A 19,938-nucleotide genomic window follows, 5' to 3' on the forward strand; every position below is an offset into this window, starting at 1 on the left:
TATAAATTGCGCATTCTCTCATGTTTTGAAAAGCCAGTTTGAAAACCAAGGTAGATTTTTCTTTCTTAACATCAAGAACTCTTGCTATCCTCTTCCACTGTCCAATAGTTTTATATATTAAATAAAGCTCCTATTGCTATGTTTCTGAGCAAAGCATTCAATTGCACTCCTATATTAACTAATAAATGAGGACCTGTGGATAAGAACTATAGGGAGAACTCACATAAAGTAATTAGGAAATTAGAAAAATCAGGACAATAGATCTGCACCAGTATTCCCAAAGTCAAAAGCAAGGCTGCAATTCAACTAGTTCAATGTCTGGCCAGATGTTAATGACTTTCTCTATCTAGCTTCTAGCCTACTCTGCCAAGCTAACTTTTCAACTAGCAAACTCAGGAGCTCCAGCCATACTGCTTCCCATGTTTCCTTCTAGGTTTTATCCCAGGAAAGCTTCCTGATGAATGAAATTCACCCCACCCCCAACCAAAAAAAAACACAAAACCTTCACACCATTCCCAATCTGACTTTGTTCCAGATCAAGTAAATGACTGAAACACAATTGTGTATGAAATGATTTCCCAAACCACAGCCCCATCAAGGCTGAGTACCAGTTCCAGAGATCTAGTTTTTCCCTTGCTTCCCGGTGTCCAAATATTAAAAAATGAAATAAACAAAGCCACTTGAAAATGGAGATGGAGCTATCATGCCAAAGGAACTGCCTTGCACGTCTTATGCCTCAGACGTTGGAATCTTAAAACAGAAAATAACATTTGCACTGGGCGTCATGCAATGTTGTGCCTCCACAATGCAATGTCGTGTTTGCAAGGATAACAAGAAAGCAGATATGATGACTACGGACATTTGGCTACCAGACGGAAAATGTAAAACATTGTTTAGAAATAGAATCACTATGTTAGCTTATCTGCACCAATAGAAATGCCTTCCTTCTACTGGTGTAATTGTTCCTCTGCCCTTTCTCATAAATACCTATTGCCTTTGTGTCCTGATCAGAACACTCTGGGCTTCTGTCTGAATCAGTGCTTCCTAAATAGCTGGGGGGTTTTTTGTTTGTTTGTTTGTTTGTTTGTTTTAATCTCAAATAAATACCAGTTGCCTCTCACTTTGAAAGGTGTTTTATTTTTAGGTCAACACAGGCAAATTTATCTGTCCCTGAGATGGATGTCTTCCATGCTCTGCCAAATGATGGAAGGACATTTCAAGAATACATGCCACGATACATTTGTCCTAGAGTTAAGGAACCAGTATCTTCACTAGAGCTTTCTGTTTGACCGAAGGATGTACGAGTTTGTTTGAATAGTATAACTGCTACCTACCAGTTCCTGGGAACATAAAGAAATAACGTACTATGTTTTCTCCTATTTCCTCTTGCAGCCTCAACCGAGGGTTCTCCATAACTGTGGTTAGCCTTCCAAGCTGCTGTCCTGCCAGTTGATACGAACATGGCCTGTTCCTCACAGAAAGACTAACTCATGGCACTGCCAGAAGAGATCCTTGGAGCGTTGCCAGATGAACCAGATTAACTGGAAAAAAAAACAAAAAAACACACCCATTCAGTCAAGATTATGGGCTTTGGAACAATCTTAGTTTGCTGTGGATTTTAAAATGGGGTGCATACTCTGCAGTGCCAACTCATTCCAAGTGGTCATTGGCAGACCATTAGCTGGAGAATTGCTTCCAGTTTTCATCACTGTGCATAACTCAAGCTCCTTTGGGGGAGCTGTCTGTACTCTTCACTAGAAGGCCTGCTTTAGCATGGCAACTACTGGATCCTTTTATTATGTGTGCAGATGGCATGATGTGTTAGAAAAAAAAATCACAGCAGTTCTGCAATCTCATTGGAAGTGTTCACCATATTATGCCCTGGTAGGAATGTCAACATGTCTCAGTTATGTTAGTGATGACACCTCAAGGTGTTCTGTCCAACTCTTAAGCACTTTATAGGAGAACGTGACACCGGAACGAATCAGCATGTTCAGTACCTGTGAGAAAACAAGTGTTTCCTTTTTTCTTTATAAATCTTGTCCTATTTCTGGCTCAGACTGTCCAAGGCAAACTCCCTTCCTAGCATAGCCCCAGTTGTTTGTGGTAGATTGGTGTAAATATGGCCAACAAACTGTTAGCTTTTACCTCTTGACACTTTACTGAACTGGATTCCTTGTAGCACCAAAGGGACGTAGAAGGGGACCTGCTGATTGTAACATATTAGCTCTTGGTTCCGCACACCTAGGCACAACTTACCACATGCACAAACAAATGCTCAAACACGGGAGGCTTCTGTTTGGCCCATGTGTATATCCTTTCAATCTACGTAAGAGTTCTTTCCAAGAAAAACAGGTCTTTTCCTCAAAGCCCATGGTGGGTTGATGGTAAAGGCAGCAGAATGCAGTTCTCCTGTGTGATCTGATTTTAAGACTTTGGAAGACTTTCTAGGTCAAGTTTAAATCACAGTTCTCTGGAGTGAAACAAACAAGTGACAATGCATGCCTAGAGAAGGAAAAGGGTCCAATCTGACACTGGGTTCCTTCCTCAATAGAGGATCTACTAGTCCCTTTAAACCTTTCTGGGATTATACCCACAACAAATTTTATTTTACTATGTTTTACAACAAAGCACAGCCCTGGGAAACAGGTCAATCCATTTATCATTTCTCTTGAAGCATTAGAGAAATGTCCATATTGACTGACCCTACATAATGCTCTAGCCCTTTTTTTTCTGAAAATATAAAGTTGACTGAATCAAAAACTCAGCAAAGTATGTTCTGTGTGTGCGCCCGTGATCCCAGCCTGGGACTGACAGGCATCAGAGACTTTTACACACACACACACACACACACACACACACACACACACATACACACACACACACACACGGTGCCTCAAAAAATGTATACACATTTTAAGAAAGGAAAACTATTAAAATTGTAATACTCAATATATACCAATAACGAAAGATGAATACAAGTCACCTTTGACTTCTGCAATTACAAGAGGTGCTCAAAGTGGTTACCATCAGCGTCCAGACACTTCTGATGATGGCGAACTACTGCTTGAGCAATGTTGACCAAAGTGTCCACTTGTATACATTTTTTTGGCACCCCCGGTATATATATGTATATATATCTCAACTCTGGGACCCTGCCAGCACACACATCCATTGTCTACTCTTCCCAAATCTTGCCACCCCTGGGGGGTCTCAGGAAATGCACAGCTCACTGAAGAATGCCCATTGAAAAACAGGCTATAAACTGAGATTTGGAAAACTGACAGGAAAGGGGAGAGAGATCCAGATGTGATGTGGGTGATTCAGCCATCAGGATGCCTCACCGCAAGCCTGTCAGGCTGTCGTGCCAAAGAAGGGGGCTTCCAAGGGGAATTCAGAGGCGTTTCAGTCACCACCGAGACCTGGCCCATTGGCAGGTTAGCAACAGGGACGCCAAGACCTCAGCAGACCACAATTCTTTACAAATTGAGAATTAGGAGGCCAAACCCTGGCTGCCAACACCCTTGGACATAACAACCAAATTTCCACTGCCCGCCTCCTGAGTTTCAATTCTAACAACAGGGCTTCCTCCTCCTTTCATTTCTTCCTGTATTTAGCAAGTGTTTGTTGAGCACCTACTATGTGCCAAACATTGTGCTGGGGCAGGAACCATGTACAAGGCAGACCCTTCCTGCCCTTCTGAAATATCTCCTCTTCCCAAACACTATCTCCACCTCAGCTTTTCCACAAGGAAAACTGCATTCAGACAGCATTCGCTCCCTGCCAGAGCAACCTGGGGAAACGGGCATGGCAGCAGGCAGTTCCCTCGCCTGAGGAAGTGGGCAGGGGAGGAAAAGGTAGTGGACAGTACCAGGCCATGTATTTGGACCCTTCATACACAGCCAGCCCTCCCAGGGCCCAGGTTTAGCTGGTAACAGTTTCCCAGGTTTCAGTTGCTTTCCACCCTGGTCACCTGTAGTCCCATTCTTTATAGAGTCACAATGGTTCATCATTATGCTGGATTCTCTGAAACTCCAATTCTATCACTAGTCCAAGGGACACAGAATTGGCTCTGATGAATCCAAAAGAACTACTGCCAAGTGCTGAGATACTGTAGTTGGGAATTAATTGGTTTAGCCAGGGACGTTGTGAAACTACTGCTAACACCCTTGGAAAGCTGGGCACGCTTGATGGTGCAGATGTCCATTACGTGATGGTGATTCCTTCTTACTTACTTTGGCTTTTGCAAAATATGCTCTGAACAGTTACATAAGTTGAGTTACCTAGCCCTTTTTTTATTCCTTAAAAGAGTGCTGGGAAATTATGAAAAGATGGTGAGTGAAGATGGAAATGGGAAAGGGCAAAAAAAAAAAAAAGAAAACACAAGACAATGAATGAGCCCAATGGAAGATGACTCCTCTAAAAATGCCTTAATTCCTGGCACATACCACATATTTGAATATGAACCACTACTCTTTCCCAAACTGTTGACCTCTCTTTGAAATCATTGGGGGGGATAGTTTGGGAAATGTGGTGGCCTAAAATCTGAGCAGTCACAGCTAAACCAGCAAAATGGAGCAATGATGCCATTTTCAGGCCTGGGATTCTTTGTGTTATGTGTTGATCCACAGTTACCCACGGTTACTTCCTGCTGGGCTGTACCTTCTTCACAAGATGTGTGTAGGAAATTTCACCCCCCAGAAGTTCAGAAATGGCTGGGGTGAGTTTTACTTAGTAGGAGGCAGGAAACAGGGAGGTATGAGATAAATATTTTGGTGTCTAAGGGCTGTAAACTGTTGATGCTTACGTTTTCCTTAAACCTGTGCTACACCCTCTATTAAAAAGCCAACACCCACACTGGTGCAGGAAAGGCACTCTTGGGAATGAACAGAAATGAATAATTATCAGGCCTCCCAGGGTGCCAAGGGGATTAGCTTGTTCTAGCTGCAGAACTGAATTTAAAATATGCAAAGCATCCTCTTTCTGCTAGGGTGAAAAGCAAATCCCTTCAATAGACCTACCTAGGGGGACAAAGACCCTGCCAGCTGTCTTTGTGGGTAATGACCCATCTTCAAATCCCTGCTCAGGCTGTGTGAGGTGTGCCCACACATCTGACTGCTACCTCCACAATATGGATGTCTCCAAAATCTCCTTCTCAGTTGCCCAGACAGAGGCTAAGAGCCCTTAATTCTAAGGGAATTCTGCCATTTTTAACATTCAAGGGAAAAAGGAATATCAACCTTCTGTGAGAATATAAACTCAGGATAAAATCCTCAACTGGATTTACCCCCTTGTTACTTCCAAATGCTTTCTTTGTCTGCCAACGTCACAGAATTGATTTTGGATAGGAACACTAAAAGACTCACGGAAGAAGAGTTTTCAAGACCCCTAGCACTTTAACTTCACCAAGGCCTCCTCTTTCCAGTGCATTTGCAGCTTCATTCTTTGTGATGTTTTTCTCTACATTCTTTAGAGTAATTTTGTTACTTGACAACTAAACTTAAAGCTGCTGTAGTCTCTTTTTGAACATCTAATCTTTGAAAATGACATATATTTCTTTATGCCTTAAAGGCTGTTTTTATTCACCTTTCCCACAGCCCTCTCCACCCCAGTTTTTTGCTTTGTGGATTTTTTTTTTCCTTTTACTTTTTTCTTTTAACAAAGTTCTGTGGGTAGATTTCAAGTATTCTGTAAAGAATTCAAACAGAAAAGCGTAGTCATCTCCTTCCCCCCCCTCCCCCCCCCCCCCCCCCCCAGTATTGACTGTTATTCTTTCTGAAGCTTGATCTTGGTGAAAGTTTGATGCCCCAAAGCCTGTGGGACATGGATTTCCATCTCCAGGGGGTGACTGGTCAGTGCTACTAATCAAAATGAGGCCCAGGGAGTCATGAAGGAAGACAGACCAGGAGATACATCTGCTCAGGGCACAGCTGGGGACTCTATTTCAAAGACAAACAGGTCCTGCCCCTTAGTCTCCTTGGATCTGCATCGAATCCTGTAGCCATAGAACCATCTTAGAAATTCTGCTTTATCGACGTGCATGACTGCTAGCACCACTGCACAACTTCAAGGTCAAAGACGGCCTCATTTCCATTGTTTTGCCCTGGTGACTTATTCTAGTGCAGACACAGGGAGCGTTGTTTCGAAAGCTATCAATTTGTGGGAAGCTTAAGGAGAAGTTAGCCCAGGGCACAGGGAGGTTGTGCCACAAAAAAGCAAAATGACCTGGAGATCCTCATTTGGGAAGATGGCTGAAGAGATGGTCTCAATGCTGGTTTTCTTCTGGCCCTCATCTTGGCCATGCAGGGAAAATTCTGGGCCATGGGGTAGAGCTATTTGTCAGATCCAAAAATTTTAGGGTGAACTTCACCAGTGACAAATATAAAGGGGATGAGCCTTTGCGTATGGGTCCAGTTTTAGACCAACAGCCCCAAGACCGAGAGAAATGACTTCCCCAGAACAGCAAACACAAAGTAAGAGGCTTTGGAAATCTGGAGTTTCATTAGCCACACAGGGCTACTTCAAAATCTTAAAAGAGCTCTAAGCATTCTTACTTCAGAGGCTCCTTTCCTCAACGACGTCACACACTAAAACAGCACCAGCAGAACACACCTAATAATAAAATTTCAAAGTAACCATATGACATGTGTTGAATTGCAGTTGACTGGTTGACCATATTAACTGTTGCAGATGTTGAGATATGATTTCTGATGACACAATGTTCATTTCATATTTGGAGTTCATGGTTTGGGGATTTCATCTGTTTAATGGCTTGTTTTGTTGTTGCTGTCGTCTTCCTAACCTCAAATCTTTACAGAAGCCTTAGAAAGGCTCTTCAATCCAGGCCTTTTTGCATTAAAGTACAGAGGCAGAAAAAGCCCTACTGTCGAGAATGACAAGGTGATGGTTAAATTAATCCAGCGTTGGAGATACTCATTCCTAAAACATTCAAGTCACTGAAGATTCTGCTGGTTGCCTTGTGCATTGTGTGTAGCCTTTTAAATTTCAATCATTTGGAACAAAGGAAATAAATAGTCTGCTTTCACATGGCTTTGCCACATTAGCGCGCGCGCACAGCTACCCAATGCAGAATTCAAAGCTGGGCTGATGTACCAGAGCACACAGACCTGTTTTGTGTGATTGCATTTAATCACCACCAGCACCCAAATTCTATAAAAATGGATTCAAGTGCTTTACTCTAAAAGAGATTCTGCAACAAGAGATTCTTATAGATCATTACCTCTCTCAGGGTGGAGGAACCGATCTTGGTGACATAACCTTGAAGAAAAAATTGCTTGCCATTTAATGCCTCAGGCATCTGGTGGTGTTTGGTCCTGTCCCGTTTCCACCACCTGATGGGGGTCTCCTCCCAGCTGCCCTGAGCTTAGCCTGGCCTCCCTCCAAAATAGCACAAATACCATGAAAACACCTTTTTGAAGCTCTAAGTAGACTCGCTATTCAAGCATAATTCCAAAACTATGATTTGGATTGAGCACTGTCATGGTTCTTGCTTATATGATCCCTAAGTCAATTCTAATTCTTTCTATGTATTTCCAGTATATATATATTTTTTAACCACAATCAACTGCATTTATGTTTGCACTGGGAGCTGCCTGCCAACACTGCGGCACCTTTTGACAATTCCTAGGCCTAGTTCCCATACAATGTATTGGAGAGTAGACCAAGAATATGTTTTTGAAATGCATAACCAGGTTCTTTTTCCCATCAAAAGGCCCCTATTTATACACGTAAATTTAAAGAGAATGGGGGAGGAGGGAAGTATTAATGTTTGAACACTGGAACTTTGTCTTTTTTCATTGTAATTCAACTTCCACCTCAAATCACCAGAGAGAGAAGCTGTACCCTCATCAGTGAGTGTTGGCCTCCACTGGGAGTAGTTCGGGTTCCCCTTGCTTACTTCCACTCATACGGAGGCAATTTGAAATCTCTCTGGGGCTCTGAATGATCCCTTTACCACTACCTTTCCTCCACCAATAGAAAAATGCTCTCCTTCCAGGGCCATGTTTGAGGAGACTGTGGATGAGTTAGTGAAAAGAGTTCACAGTGCAGAGAGCTAAATAATGCCTGCTTCTTGACTTTTCCCTGTGTGGGTCATGGTTGACACAAAAGCAACACACTCATAGGCTGACAAGCCAAGCCAGAGCACATGTGTTGAAACTAATTCCACCCAAACTCTTATGCCACTCAATCATGCGACTGTACTTCCAATGAATCCCCCTATTGGATATCATTAGGCAATAAATTAACAGCTGCACACAGAATTTTAGAAAAGATTAACATTGTAACAAAATTACACACTGAGAAAAGAAAATATTGATCTGTTGTGGTTTATAGACTAGGGTTATTCTTAGGACACTGCTACTGCTCTGATGAAAGGGAAGAGATGTTTTTAATTCAAGAATACTTGGATTCGGTAGCAATTACCCGTCTCTATGTGCCTCTGCTTATCTGTTTGGGTTGCTAGCTGTCCTGTCTTAGCAGATAGGGTTGCTTGGAGGCTAAAATGAGCAAAGGGGAGAAGCTGTCCTAGACTACCAATATCTGTGCAATTATAATGGTGATGACTATGGACGTTGGTCAGGGAGCCTTTTCCATTACTTTACGCCCTCTCCTCATAGTTGTTATTGCTAAGACTCCATTCTGGGATTTTAAAAAGTAAAAGAAAGAATGTAAAAAAGTAACAGCATTTTGCGCGCACACATATGTACTTATTCCGTTATATGGAGGCTGGTCTGCAAAACCCGCAACCAAGGCACACTTTTATCTCCACTTCTCCACCTCCCAAAGGTTTGGAGCATGGTGACCTGGCTAAGTGACAGCGTCTCGGGCTTGGCAGGTGAAGATGGCCAGTCCCAGGGTTGGAGAAGACCAATGAAAGTGTGAAGTTAACAAATTGAAACAGAGAGCCATATCCAACTTCCTGATGAGCTACTGTATATGACGTAGTATTTCTTCTAGGAAAGAAAGAGGAAGAAAAATCACACAATGTGACTTGAGTATAAGACCAGTGCTCACAATAGCCTATGAGGGGAGCAAAATCTGATTTAAAAAAAAAAAAAAATGGTTCACTTTTTTACAAACCCTAACAAACGTGGCTACAAAAGCACATTCCAGAACACAAAAGCCTATGTACATGGTAGACATTTCTATAGCTTCCTTAAGTGAGTAGGTAAACCAGCAGTCTGAATTCTCTTAGTCCCCCAAGAGCGGTTAATTAAATAAGTCTTCTCCTTATTCATTGCCCACAATTGTGGGGCTTTTTTTTCTCTCTATGCACCCTAGAAAAACCCGCAAGACTGGACTTAAGAGGACACAAGCAAGTTACGTGGTTAAATAAGAGTGCCTTTTCTGTTGGATGTTCATTTTCGTTCCCTGGATTCCCAGGGCATATAATGTTTAGAAACTTTTTTCTCTAAACATAAGAATTATTGTGCACCACACTTTTGGACCACCGATTTCCATATCTTAAGCAGCTATCAACTTGCCAATTCACTTTGGGTCTCCTTTATATTTTCTTATAATGTTTCTTTCTTTTGGGGTTGTCCTCAAAAAGAATGGGGGGCATGATTCTTTTTAAATTGATCGAAATGAAACTGTACAGATTTTTGCCCCCTTGTATCTATGAGCATGATCTCTGTCAGGCTTGAAAATCTGCTTTATCATTTTGTACATTTGACTATTTTGTATTCAGCATTACTTGATTCCTTCTGTGCATGGCACTGTATTAAAATGTGGGATTTCTATTACCGTGTAAAAGTGTCTTGATTCTGATTTTCAACATATATCCTTGGAAAGAAATTACATTAAAATTTTTATTTCTATTTTCTTCAGCTCATCAGCTTTGCAGAAGAAAAAGAAAAGTTAACCGCATTTCACTTTCCCTGAGTTAGCTAATGATGCAATTCATGGTGGAAAATTGTCCTCAATTATGCTGTGTTTCCTGGAGAAATAATATATATGAAATGAATTGGTGGCCTCCCTCCAGCTCCCAGCACACAGAATTCCCCCAGCACCAAATCCCACCAGTGAGATGTCTATTACGGTTGGATGCTTTAGTGTTGAGCACAGCTGGGCAAAACACACAATTTTCTCCATCCCCAGATATGGTAACACCCTAGAAAGAGATGGGACAACAGTTCTTGGCCCACCAATTTGCTCTCACCCTGGAGAGCTTTAAGTGCACATAATGGCATGATTAATGGCGTTTCCCAGCACTTCCATCTCCCTCTCTCTCGACGGTAACCAAGGACAAGCTATCTGTACTTTATCAGTAGATGTCCTGACCTTCAAATAACACCTGCCCAGTCGATCTGGGATTAGAAACCAGTTTTCCCGAACAGATCTGGCACAGCTCATTCCCTAATTCAGCAAACATCTGGATACACTCCTCTCAGCCATATATCTAAAAGATGCCAAATTTTTTTCTCAAATTGCACACACACATACACAAATCCACTGATTAGTACGACGCACCAAATATGAACAACACACCATTTTACCCACTTTAAACTACCGTTTTCACCCTTCTTTTCTTAAGGAGACATTGTACTTCAGGCCACTGTGACATTACTGAATATGATGAATTGCCTCAACTTGTACTAGAGACACACTTCTTTCCCAGAAAGGAAGAGACACTTATAAATTGGCTGAAAAAGAAAGAAAACACCCGTTACCTTTTTTATTACATGTTTACTGTAAATCTAATTTGGGGTTTTGTTGTTTTTTTCCCCTGGAAAAAAGTTCCAAAAGCAAAACCTGTGATAACCTTTTACGTTGACTTAATGATTTAATGTATAAACTTTCTAAATCTGTCTGTATAACTTGTAACTTTAAAAGCACAGTGTACTCCCAGTTTCTATTCATACAGACTAAGAACACAGGAAAAATGGGGCGACCATTTTATCAGTGACCCTCTTTAGAAGATGTAAAACAAGAGCCCCAACACCCAACCCAACATTCTCTTTGTCTTGATCTTTCTTGGATCATTTCTGAGCATTCCTTCTCTTCTTCTTATCTCCTTTTCTTATCGTTTTTTTTTTCTTTGTTTCCCTCTGTCAGTTCTCTGCCTTTAACTGAACCACTTCCTTTCTGGGTTCTTGTCTTGATACTTTTTTTGCCATACTTTCCACTCCTTCTATCTCATCCCCTTCTCCCTTTTCCCTTCCCATCTCAATCTCTCTCCTCCCAGCCATCTTACCCTTCTCTTTATTTTTCCTCTATGTAGGGCAGGGCACATATTATTTGTATTTGATCCTCATCTCTTGGCACTTAATAATTGCTCAATAAATGTTAGGTGAACTTGGTGCCACATTCTTCCCAGATTATTTTCCTTCTTCTACTGAGCCTAGCAACTACTTCTAACACTTTGTTAAGCGAATTAACTCATAGTAATAAAGACTGAATCCAGATTCGTTTTCTGAAGTAGGTGAAAGCTTTCAATAGTAGGTCACCTAGGTAGCTTTTAGCCCACGCTAAAAGTAGGCAGACTCTCCTAGATACCATTTTGCCAGGACAAATAAGAGTTCCTGCCATCTCAGTGTTTTGGGAACTCACACTTACCGGAGTAAACATGATGGCCATATTTGGATCAAGGACAGTGATGTTTGTGAGAAGCTCAGATGAGGCCACCAAAAAATTTTGTTGACCTAAGATCATTCAGAATCTTAGGATCTTATAAAAAGCCCTCCTTGAAACCTAGTGATGGAGGAATATTTTTCCTGTGAGTCCCCAAATGATGTAGATGATGTTGGATCCGCCGGCAGTTTCTGGGTGTGGGTTGGGATTGTGTCTCGTGAGACCGAAGAATGGAAACACAGACCCAGGAGAGGCAAAGAGTTTTAAAAAGAGGATAGTTTATTGAAAGAAAGGGTTAGAGCTCCCGAGTGGGAGGGGGTCCCGAATGGGAGTGGCCCTGTGACTGAGGCAAAAACTCCTACTTTTATACCTTCCCTTGCCTGTTTGGGGAAGGGGAGCTGTTTAAAGAAGGGAATTGACACCTTCTAATGAAATTTGTCTACCAGGTTTGTTCTGTCTACCCATCCTGGAGGGATTAGCAAAGTAACCCACTCTTATCTGTCAGATCTGTTCCGTTTGTCAGGCCAAAAGGAATTTTATGATTAACCTCAAGGCCTTGTTACATTTTGTCCTGGATCAAAGGAGTGATTTCAAAACCTGGAGTTTTAGGATATGACTGTCTTTGTTTATTCCACCAGGGACCTCCCTGTCTACCTAGGGACATGCTAACTCTCCTTTATCACTAGTAAATGTACACTGCAGTGCTAGATACTTTGTGCCAGAGAGTGCTGTCCCCAGTGGAGAAGATTTCTTATGGTAATGATGAAATCATTTGGATTGTTAATAGTCTCTTTCACATAAATCTATTTTTATGGCATATAGATAATCGTATTTCCCCGAAAATAAAATCTAGCCAGACAATCAGCTCTAATGCGTCTTTTGGAGCAAAAATTAATATAAGACCTGGTATTATATTATATTATAAGACCTGGTCTTATATTATAGTAAAATAAGACCGGGTCTTGTATTAATTTTTGCTCCAAAAGATACATTAGAGCTGATTTTCCGGCTAGGTCTTATTTTCGGGGAAACATAGTATATGTACATTGTAAAATAGCTTTTCATTACCGTTCATGATTGTGTACCTATGTTGAAATATCAACTACAACAAAAAAAGCTTTTATAAAGGCAACCATGTTCTTCTGTTTTTGTATACAACTGAGGAGATGTAAGGTGGGAGTGGGTAATGAGAAGTGTGTATAGTTGTCTCACAAGAGACAATGTCCTCATTCTCATGAGAAATGGAAAACTTGCTAGGGTCATTTCTTTTTTTCTCTCATATCTCTGTCCTTTTGGTAGTTTAACCCAAGTATGATTAAGTTCCTCAATTGCTGAATCCCTAGAGAGAAGTCCAAGAGGGAAAGAAAAATATTTCCAGATTTTACTTTGTCCTTCTTGAAACTCCCAAAGCAGAATGTGTGGGTGTGGGTGTTGTATGTTACACAGAAAATCCTTTTAAAATCTTTCTTCCCATCTATGCCACCCTCATTATTCTTCCAATGGCAGCTGCTTTCCTTCCTTACCTCAAATCTTTCTCCCTCTGCCGCTCTCAACTCCCAACCAAGAACTGTCCCATCACCAGACTTTTCTGGCTCGCATCTTCCTCTATACCCTCTTTCTTTCCATTTCCATTTTTCTCTTCTCAGTCTCAGTCCTTTTCCGTGCAATTTTCCCATTTTGCTTCTCCAGCTGTGTTTTTCTTTATATTGCCCTGATTCTGTCTCCCAAAAGCTAGTAAATATTCATTTTTCTTTAGTGAGCAAGAGAGGGGAAAAGATGTGGTAATACAATATTTTTTCTGGATAATTTTCTTCATCAATTTTTCGTACTAGCCCGTGCCCCAGGACTGTAGTCTAGATGATCAAAAAATGAAAAGTAGTAAGTTAATGAGGTTGCCATCGATGACTGAATCTCTCCCTCCAGAAAGTAAGTCTTACGGGCTTGAAGTCTTTTTTTGTTTATTCATGTAACAAACACTGATGGATCTTGTGTTATGTGTCCTGTGTGCCGGGAACTGGGCATGGTCTGGTCACCAACTAAGTACCGGTGACTCAGAGATAAAGGACATTTTTCCTGTCCTTAAAGATCTATCATCCTAAGATAGAAAAATAAGGAGCTCAACAAACAATTTCTTCTTTAAGAATCCCTTATTAAAATGCAAATATGTCTGGAAGAATAATATTAGGTTGGTGCAAAAGTAATTGTGGTTTAAAAAGTTAAAAATAGTTGCAAAAACCACAATTACTTTGGACGGGGGAGATAAGCAAGAAAGTCCCGTGTTGAGTAGCTCTGAAACCACAGTACAGGGCCTTTACCCCACTCCTGGAGCACCCATTGCACTTTAGCATATTAAAGGCTCTGAGAAGTCCTGCCAGAAATAACCGTACCCATTTGTTCAGTGCAGCATTTTCAAAATTCATTGAAGCATCAACTATTTTCCCCCAGAGAAGACCAACAAACAATCCATAGAACAAGCACTTGTGCAAGTGCTGTGCTAAACCAATCCTTAGCTTGACAGCAAAGATGTGATCTCAACCAGGTGAGTATAAGGTTCCTCAGGAAATCGATGTTGCAATAAACGGACTCCAAGAAGGTGATGGAGGCCCATGGCAAAAAAAAAAAAAAAAAGGGGCTGAAAACAAACTTGCTAATTTCTATGAATAAAATTAATTATGGAGCAGCTACTACATGGTCACATCATAGCTCTGCCTCCAGCCATGGATGGGAGAGGGGACAACAAGAGGGTGACTTTGGCCCAGGCGCATCTACCTCTGAAGTTCAATTTTCTTTGTTGGAATATTGTGGCTTGGGGACAGATGGACTCCAGTATCCCTTTGCAGAACAAAATTTTAAGCCTAACTATAACTTTGTACCTCCTTATCTCCAATTTTGCTTCCAAAGAGAACTAGGTACACATTTAAAAATCTAGAAGCTCCAGTCCACGGCAGTTTGCTTTCCTTCTTAACACTGAAGAAGACTTTTTATTTTACATGTTTTTGTCTCCCAAAGTGTTATGTCGTTTCAAAGGAAATGACAACTTGGGCTACAATTTGAGCAATCACACCAGCACAAAGGCCCACTGTGGGTAACTTCACCGACACAAAAAGGTATTGATTTTTATTGGTTAAGGCAAAAATCTTTAAAAATTTTTTTTCTTAGACGCAATGGAACTAGGAAAAAAAAAGTCATTCAAAGGATTTAAGAAATAGAACATGTGGTATTAAACTTGAAACTTTGGGTATTCTTCCATTAATGACACTGTATTGAAAAACGAAATTAGGGGAGTTAGAGAGAGGCTGAATTCAGAACTATACTTTAAAGGATTCAGAAAGATTCCCACCAACTCCCAGGAGATGATATTTCTGAAAGTGTGTTGGTGTGTGTGTATGTGTGCGCAGATGTGTGAGTGTGTGTATATGTGTGTGTATGTGTACAGTATTAAAGATGGGGGATGGGAACAGAGGAGGAAGAGACTGGCAAAGTTTCAAACAAAGACCTGATTCTCCTTCAGACAAGTTGACTTCCTCTCTGATACTGGGCAAGACAGGGAAGTCCCTGCCTTTATTTTCCCTTTATATTTGCCTCCATCACACCCCAAAATCCTTCAGTGATGCTGCTGTATGAAAATAGAGTAATCTTTTTTCTAAGTTTTTTATATGTTTTATTTCATTTCAAAGAACAAAAATTGTCATAACGAGAATCGGTCCTGACGAGCATGAGATAATGGTCTCTGAAATACAGTTTGACTGACTCTCACAAAAACAATGGCTATGTTCTCTGAGTACTCACTGTAAGTCAAACATTCTTGACATTACCTCATTTAATCCTCACTATATTCTGTTAGATATTATGATTCCCATTTTACAGATGAAGAAATGAAGGTTTATAGGGACTTGCTTTTTAAGTCAGATCACATAGCTAACTCAGCCATTGCTGACAGGGAAACGCAGAATCTCAACCATTTGGCAGACACACACATTTAGATTACACACACATTTACTGAGCACCTACTATACGCAAGGCACTACGCTAGACAGTCCCTTGCATCAATGGTTCTTGACCTCTTCTAGGTCACAAGCACTCATCTGCCACAACAGAGTATTGCTTGTGAGCCCTGTCACTACATGCTCCATTTCAGAGGTGACATTCCACACTGGGATGCCTTTTTTTAGCTCCAACTGTGTAGAAAAAAAAATGTTTTAATTAAAACAGTAAAAAAGAATAATAAATGATAAATTGTACCACATTAAAATTAATAAATTCAGTTCACAAAAGAAACCATTAAGAGAGTGAAAATGTCAGCTGCAGAGTAGAGAAAGATATTTGCAATTACATACATTACACAAAAGACTTGTATCTGGAAGATGCAAACAACTCCCACAAATCAATAAGACAGAGACAAATAATCCAAGAGAAAGATTGGTTTAAAAAAAAAAAAAAAAAGAAACGAAAAGATCACAAGTATTTTTGGAACTCTCCTGAAAGCTAGTGATGCTCTCGTCAAAAAATGTACCCAACACACAGACCTTTTCAGTGGGTTCAAGGACCTTCTGAACCCCTTCCCACTGTAAGAACTCCTGCCCTAAGTAACAGCAAAAAATTTAATTGGTGAAGAAGAGATGGTAGCAGAGAAATTGAGCCAGAAATGACTTGGCCCTCAATACACAGCAAAGTTCCTCTCATAGGAAAAGGGGAGAAAGTCATGAGGTACTCCACAGGCAGTTACTGGGTGCCTCCTGTGGGAAGTGTCATGCTAGGCCAGGGACACGGCAGGAAATTATGCAGCCACGGTCCAGACCTCATGGAGAATGTTGTTCAGAAGGGGAGACAGGTAAATAAGCAGGCACTAGATTTGTCATCCTCATTTTGCATTTTAGAGCTTCTCAATGCTTCCAAGGGCGTCCAAAAGACCAGCTAACTCAGCTCTGGTTGGATACAGTAAAGATATTGGTATTGCCCGTTTCTGTCTCAATGTGTAAAGTTGAAAATATAATGAGCACTTCTGTTAACAAAAATATATATTTTGTATTGCCTTTGGTAAAAAAAGGAAGCACATAGACCCGTTCTTTCAAATGTTGATCCCAACACATCTGTCCTCCAAAATTGATAGGAATGTATTCTCTTCAAATTAGGACTCTGGATTTTCTGTGGATAACAAGAATATCAGCTATGCCTTTTGGGGGGCCATTTCTGTTAAAATTTGAAATACCTTCTTTTTGTTCAATGTGTTGTTTAATTCAGCTGAAGTGGGGGGGGGGGTAAGATGTCTATTCGTAGAAAACCAACTACACATCCTGTGAATTCTTTTTTTTTTAATGTTTATATGAATGCTTTTATTTATTCATAACCCATTTATTTCCACAAAGTCATTGAAGCAATTCACAAGAAAATACACCATAAAATAGAAAGCTATAAATATACTAAAATCAGTAACAGAGAAATTGCAGAGCAATTAGAAGACGAAAACAAGGATGTAGGTTGTAGCCTATCTACTTTGGCCATCATTATTAAAGAGGAGCCATAAATTTCATGTCAACCTTGGAGGCGATCAAAGTGATCTGATGCAGGATTTACAACATCCATAAAAATAAACATGGGTGTCTAGTGGAGCAGAATACCACAGTCGCATGAATTTTTAACTTAAAAGAGAAGAAATTGTGCGCACCGTGCTTAGGACTCGACCTCCAACCCCTGAGAGTATGAATTCTGTCTTCTCTGATGATGGGAGTAAATAAGTCGGAGACGAACCACCTTGGAGGAAGTCAATGCTTCCTTCCCACTAAAGTCGGAGGAAAATTTCATTCATGTATCTTTCTAGGTGGGACCCTGAGTGAAACGGTAGTTAGTGTCCCAATGGCATATGCAGTAAAGGTTTTCCAGCAGCTGCCACTTATGATGTCACTCAAAGGCAGCAAAGGGCTCAGCAACTACATGCAACCAGGTGGAAAAAAGTTCTGCGAGGCCCAAAGTCACGTGGGCTCCATTTATGAGCTCATCAAATCTTAAGGTTACCTAAAGGATTGAGAATGAGAAATAAGCAAGATAATGTGCTTATGGCTGGAGCTCCCTAGCAACCAACCTCAATCATAGTATAATAGCAATCATGTTGGAGCGTTTGCAATGTGGCAGGCACTTTAATGCCTTCTTTTATTTAATCCGTACAATAATTCTTAAGGTAGGTGTATTGATCAGGACTCTTTCAGTTGCAAGCGACTAAAGCCCAACTCATACTATGAGAGAGAGAGAGAGAGAGAGAGAGAGAGAGAGAGAGAGAGAGAGAGAGATTTTTATTTGATGATGTATTGAATATTCCGGGGCTACCGTGTTTCCCCGAAAATAAGACCTAGCCGGACCATCAGCTCTAATGCATCTTTTGGAGCAAATATTAATATAAGACCTGGTCTTATTTTAATATGAGACCGGGTATAATATAATATAATACCAGATCTTATATTAATTTTTGCTTCAAAAGACACATTAGAGCTCGTAGTCCGGCTAGGTCTTATTTTCAGGGAAGCAGGGTAGGTGGAATTTGTGCCTCTCTCAATATCCATTTTCCACTTAGTGTCTACTTTCTTCTATGAGTGACTAAGATGACATCTCACGCCCCCAGGCTTGCACAGAAAGAGACTATTTCTTACACCATTCAAGCCAATCCTGAAAGTAGACTCTGATTAGCCATTTCTGGGTCACTTGCCCACCCATTGGCCCGGTCAGTGTGTCCGGAGGATGTGGCCCGCTCATTGGCTGGCCCTGGATTGACAGCCACCTAAGAATCTCATGGCATTAGAGGATGAGGAGCGTTGCCCAGAAGGAATGGACGCAGGGCAGACAAAAATGCCAGTCAGTCCCTGCAGTACATAGCATTATCCCCGCTTTCCAGAGGAGAAAATGGGGACCCAAAATGGCAAACGGCAGAGCCAAGATGAGACTATAATCATAATAGGTTGGGTTGTTCTGTGGTAACCAGCACTAACACCTGAACTGTTAATGGCTCCGTGCACCAGAACATGAATTCTTCCTTATCTTCCATACCTGACTCGGACTGGGGGGGAGGGGCAGGGAGGCTCCTCACAGAACTCAGGGACCCAGGCTGACAGTGAAGGTTCTAGCATGTGGAAAACTTGGATTCTGGGCCCATGAAACAGAGAAAGAGAGAAACGTGAAGCACTGCCATCGCTCACTAGCCAGAATTGGTCATGTGGCTCTGCCTAAGGCAAGATGTTGAGGAAAGGACTAGGGGAAGGGGTGGGGAGGGTTGTGGTGTCCACGTGGATATTTGCGAGTATTAAGTATCTCTGTTGTGTAGGTCTGTACAACTCCAGACCTTTGTCTCTTAGCTGTTATCCCTCAGTCGCATATCCCTCAGGTGCCACAGAAGCAAATGTGAGTAGTAAGAATTTCTAGCCAGCCTTTCCCTGGAACAGCCAAACGTGAGGGGGGAAAAAACAAAAACAGATATTCTAGTTGCTCAAGTGAGCCTAGGAGAAAGGAGAATGGCTCCAGTACACAGCAGGCGTACAAAGCTGGCTAGCACACTGTCCAAAGGGCCACGTCAGCACCCGTGCCTTCCCCTCAGGAGCCACAGAGCAGGGAGCTGACATGGAGACTGACTGCTCCAGCCCAGTCTGTAGGGCTGCCCAGAACTGAGTCCAGCTGAGCGAGAGCCTCCTTTAGGCTGCCAGGTACTGGGACAAACCTCCAAAGCAATTGTGCTTCACAGCCAAGAGTTATGTTTCTGAATTTAGCATTTCCCATGACTTGAATTCTCGACTTTGGTGACAACAGCAGGCTGTCAGAGAATGGCCCGAATACACCTGGGTGGCCAGAACTAAACTCCTGGTGGACGCTCAGAGCATTATGTGATGGCTTCAGGTTTTCACATTTCTTCAAGTTTGAATTCAGCAGAGGAGCAGTGGTTGAGAAATTTCAAGAAAAGTGCACGGCAGTGTGGTGACACCAGATGGGAGCATATACACTGGCATGAGTGGCTGCCAGCTGGGCTTCTGGAAGGATCTTCCTGCTTTGCTGTTCTGCAGGCCAAGAAGGCTCGTACATCAGATTGTCACAGAACTGTTTCCTTCTCAACATTCCAGTGTTTCCTGAAATGCCAGGTATGTAGAGAAGACTTTTTTCATCACCCAGCTAACCACTCTCCCACACAAACAAACCATAACAACAGAAAACTATGAAGTATTTCTTGGTGGGGGGACAAGTGAGGACAATTTGAATTTCACTCCACTTTAATAATATTATGATACACTACTACATTTTTTTGAGTCATAATGGCATCGTCGCTATATGGGTGACTGTGGTGTTTTGGGGAAATCTTTGCTGGACTAT

At 41.5% G+C, this 19,938-nt stretch overlaps 1 protein-coding gene across 2 annotated transcripts in view; it reads left to right on the forward strand.

The window, feature by feature from the left end:
- Positions 1 to 9,764, forward strand: part of SAMD12 (sterile alpha motif domain containing 12) — a 366,678-nt gene extending 356,914 nt beyond the window's left edge. For both annotated transcript variants that reach the window (XM_074316667.2, XM_019714627.3), the window contains exon 5: positions 1,393 to 9,764. In XM_074316667.2, the coding sequence (XP_074172768.2) occupies positions 1,393 to 1,415 (23 nt within the window). In that variant the 3' untranslated portion in view covers positions 1,416 to 9,764. The remainder of the gene's footprint in view (positions 1 to 1,392) is intronic.
- The last annotated feature ends 10,174 nt before the right edge of the window (positions 9,765 to 19,938 follow it).

Source organism: Rhinolophus sinicus, chromosome 6 (genome assembly GCF_057876585.1).
Source record: "Rhinolophus sinicus isolate RSI-liver-muscle chromosome 6, RSI-T2T, whole genome shotgun sequence".
In the NCBI taxonomy this organism is placed as follows: Eukaryota; Metazoa; Chordata; class Mammalia; order Chiroptera; family Rhinolophidae; genus Rhinolophus; species Rhinolophus sinicus.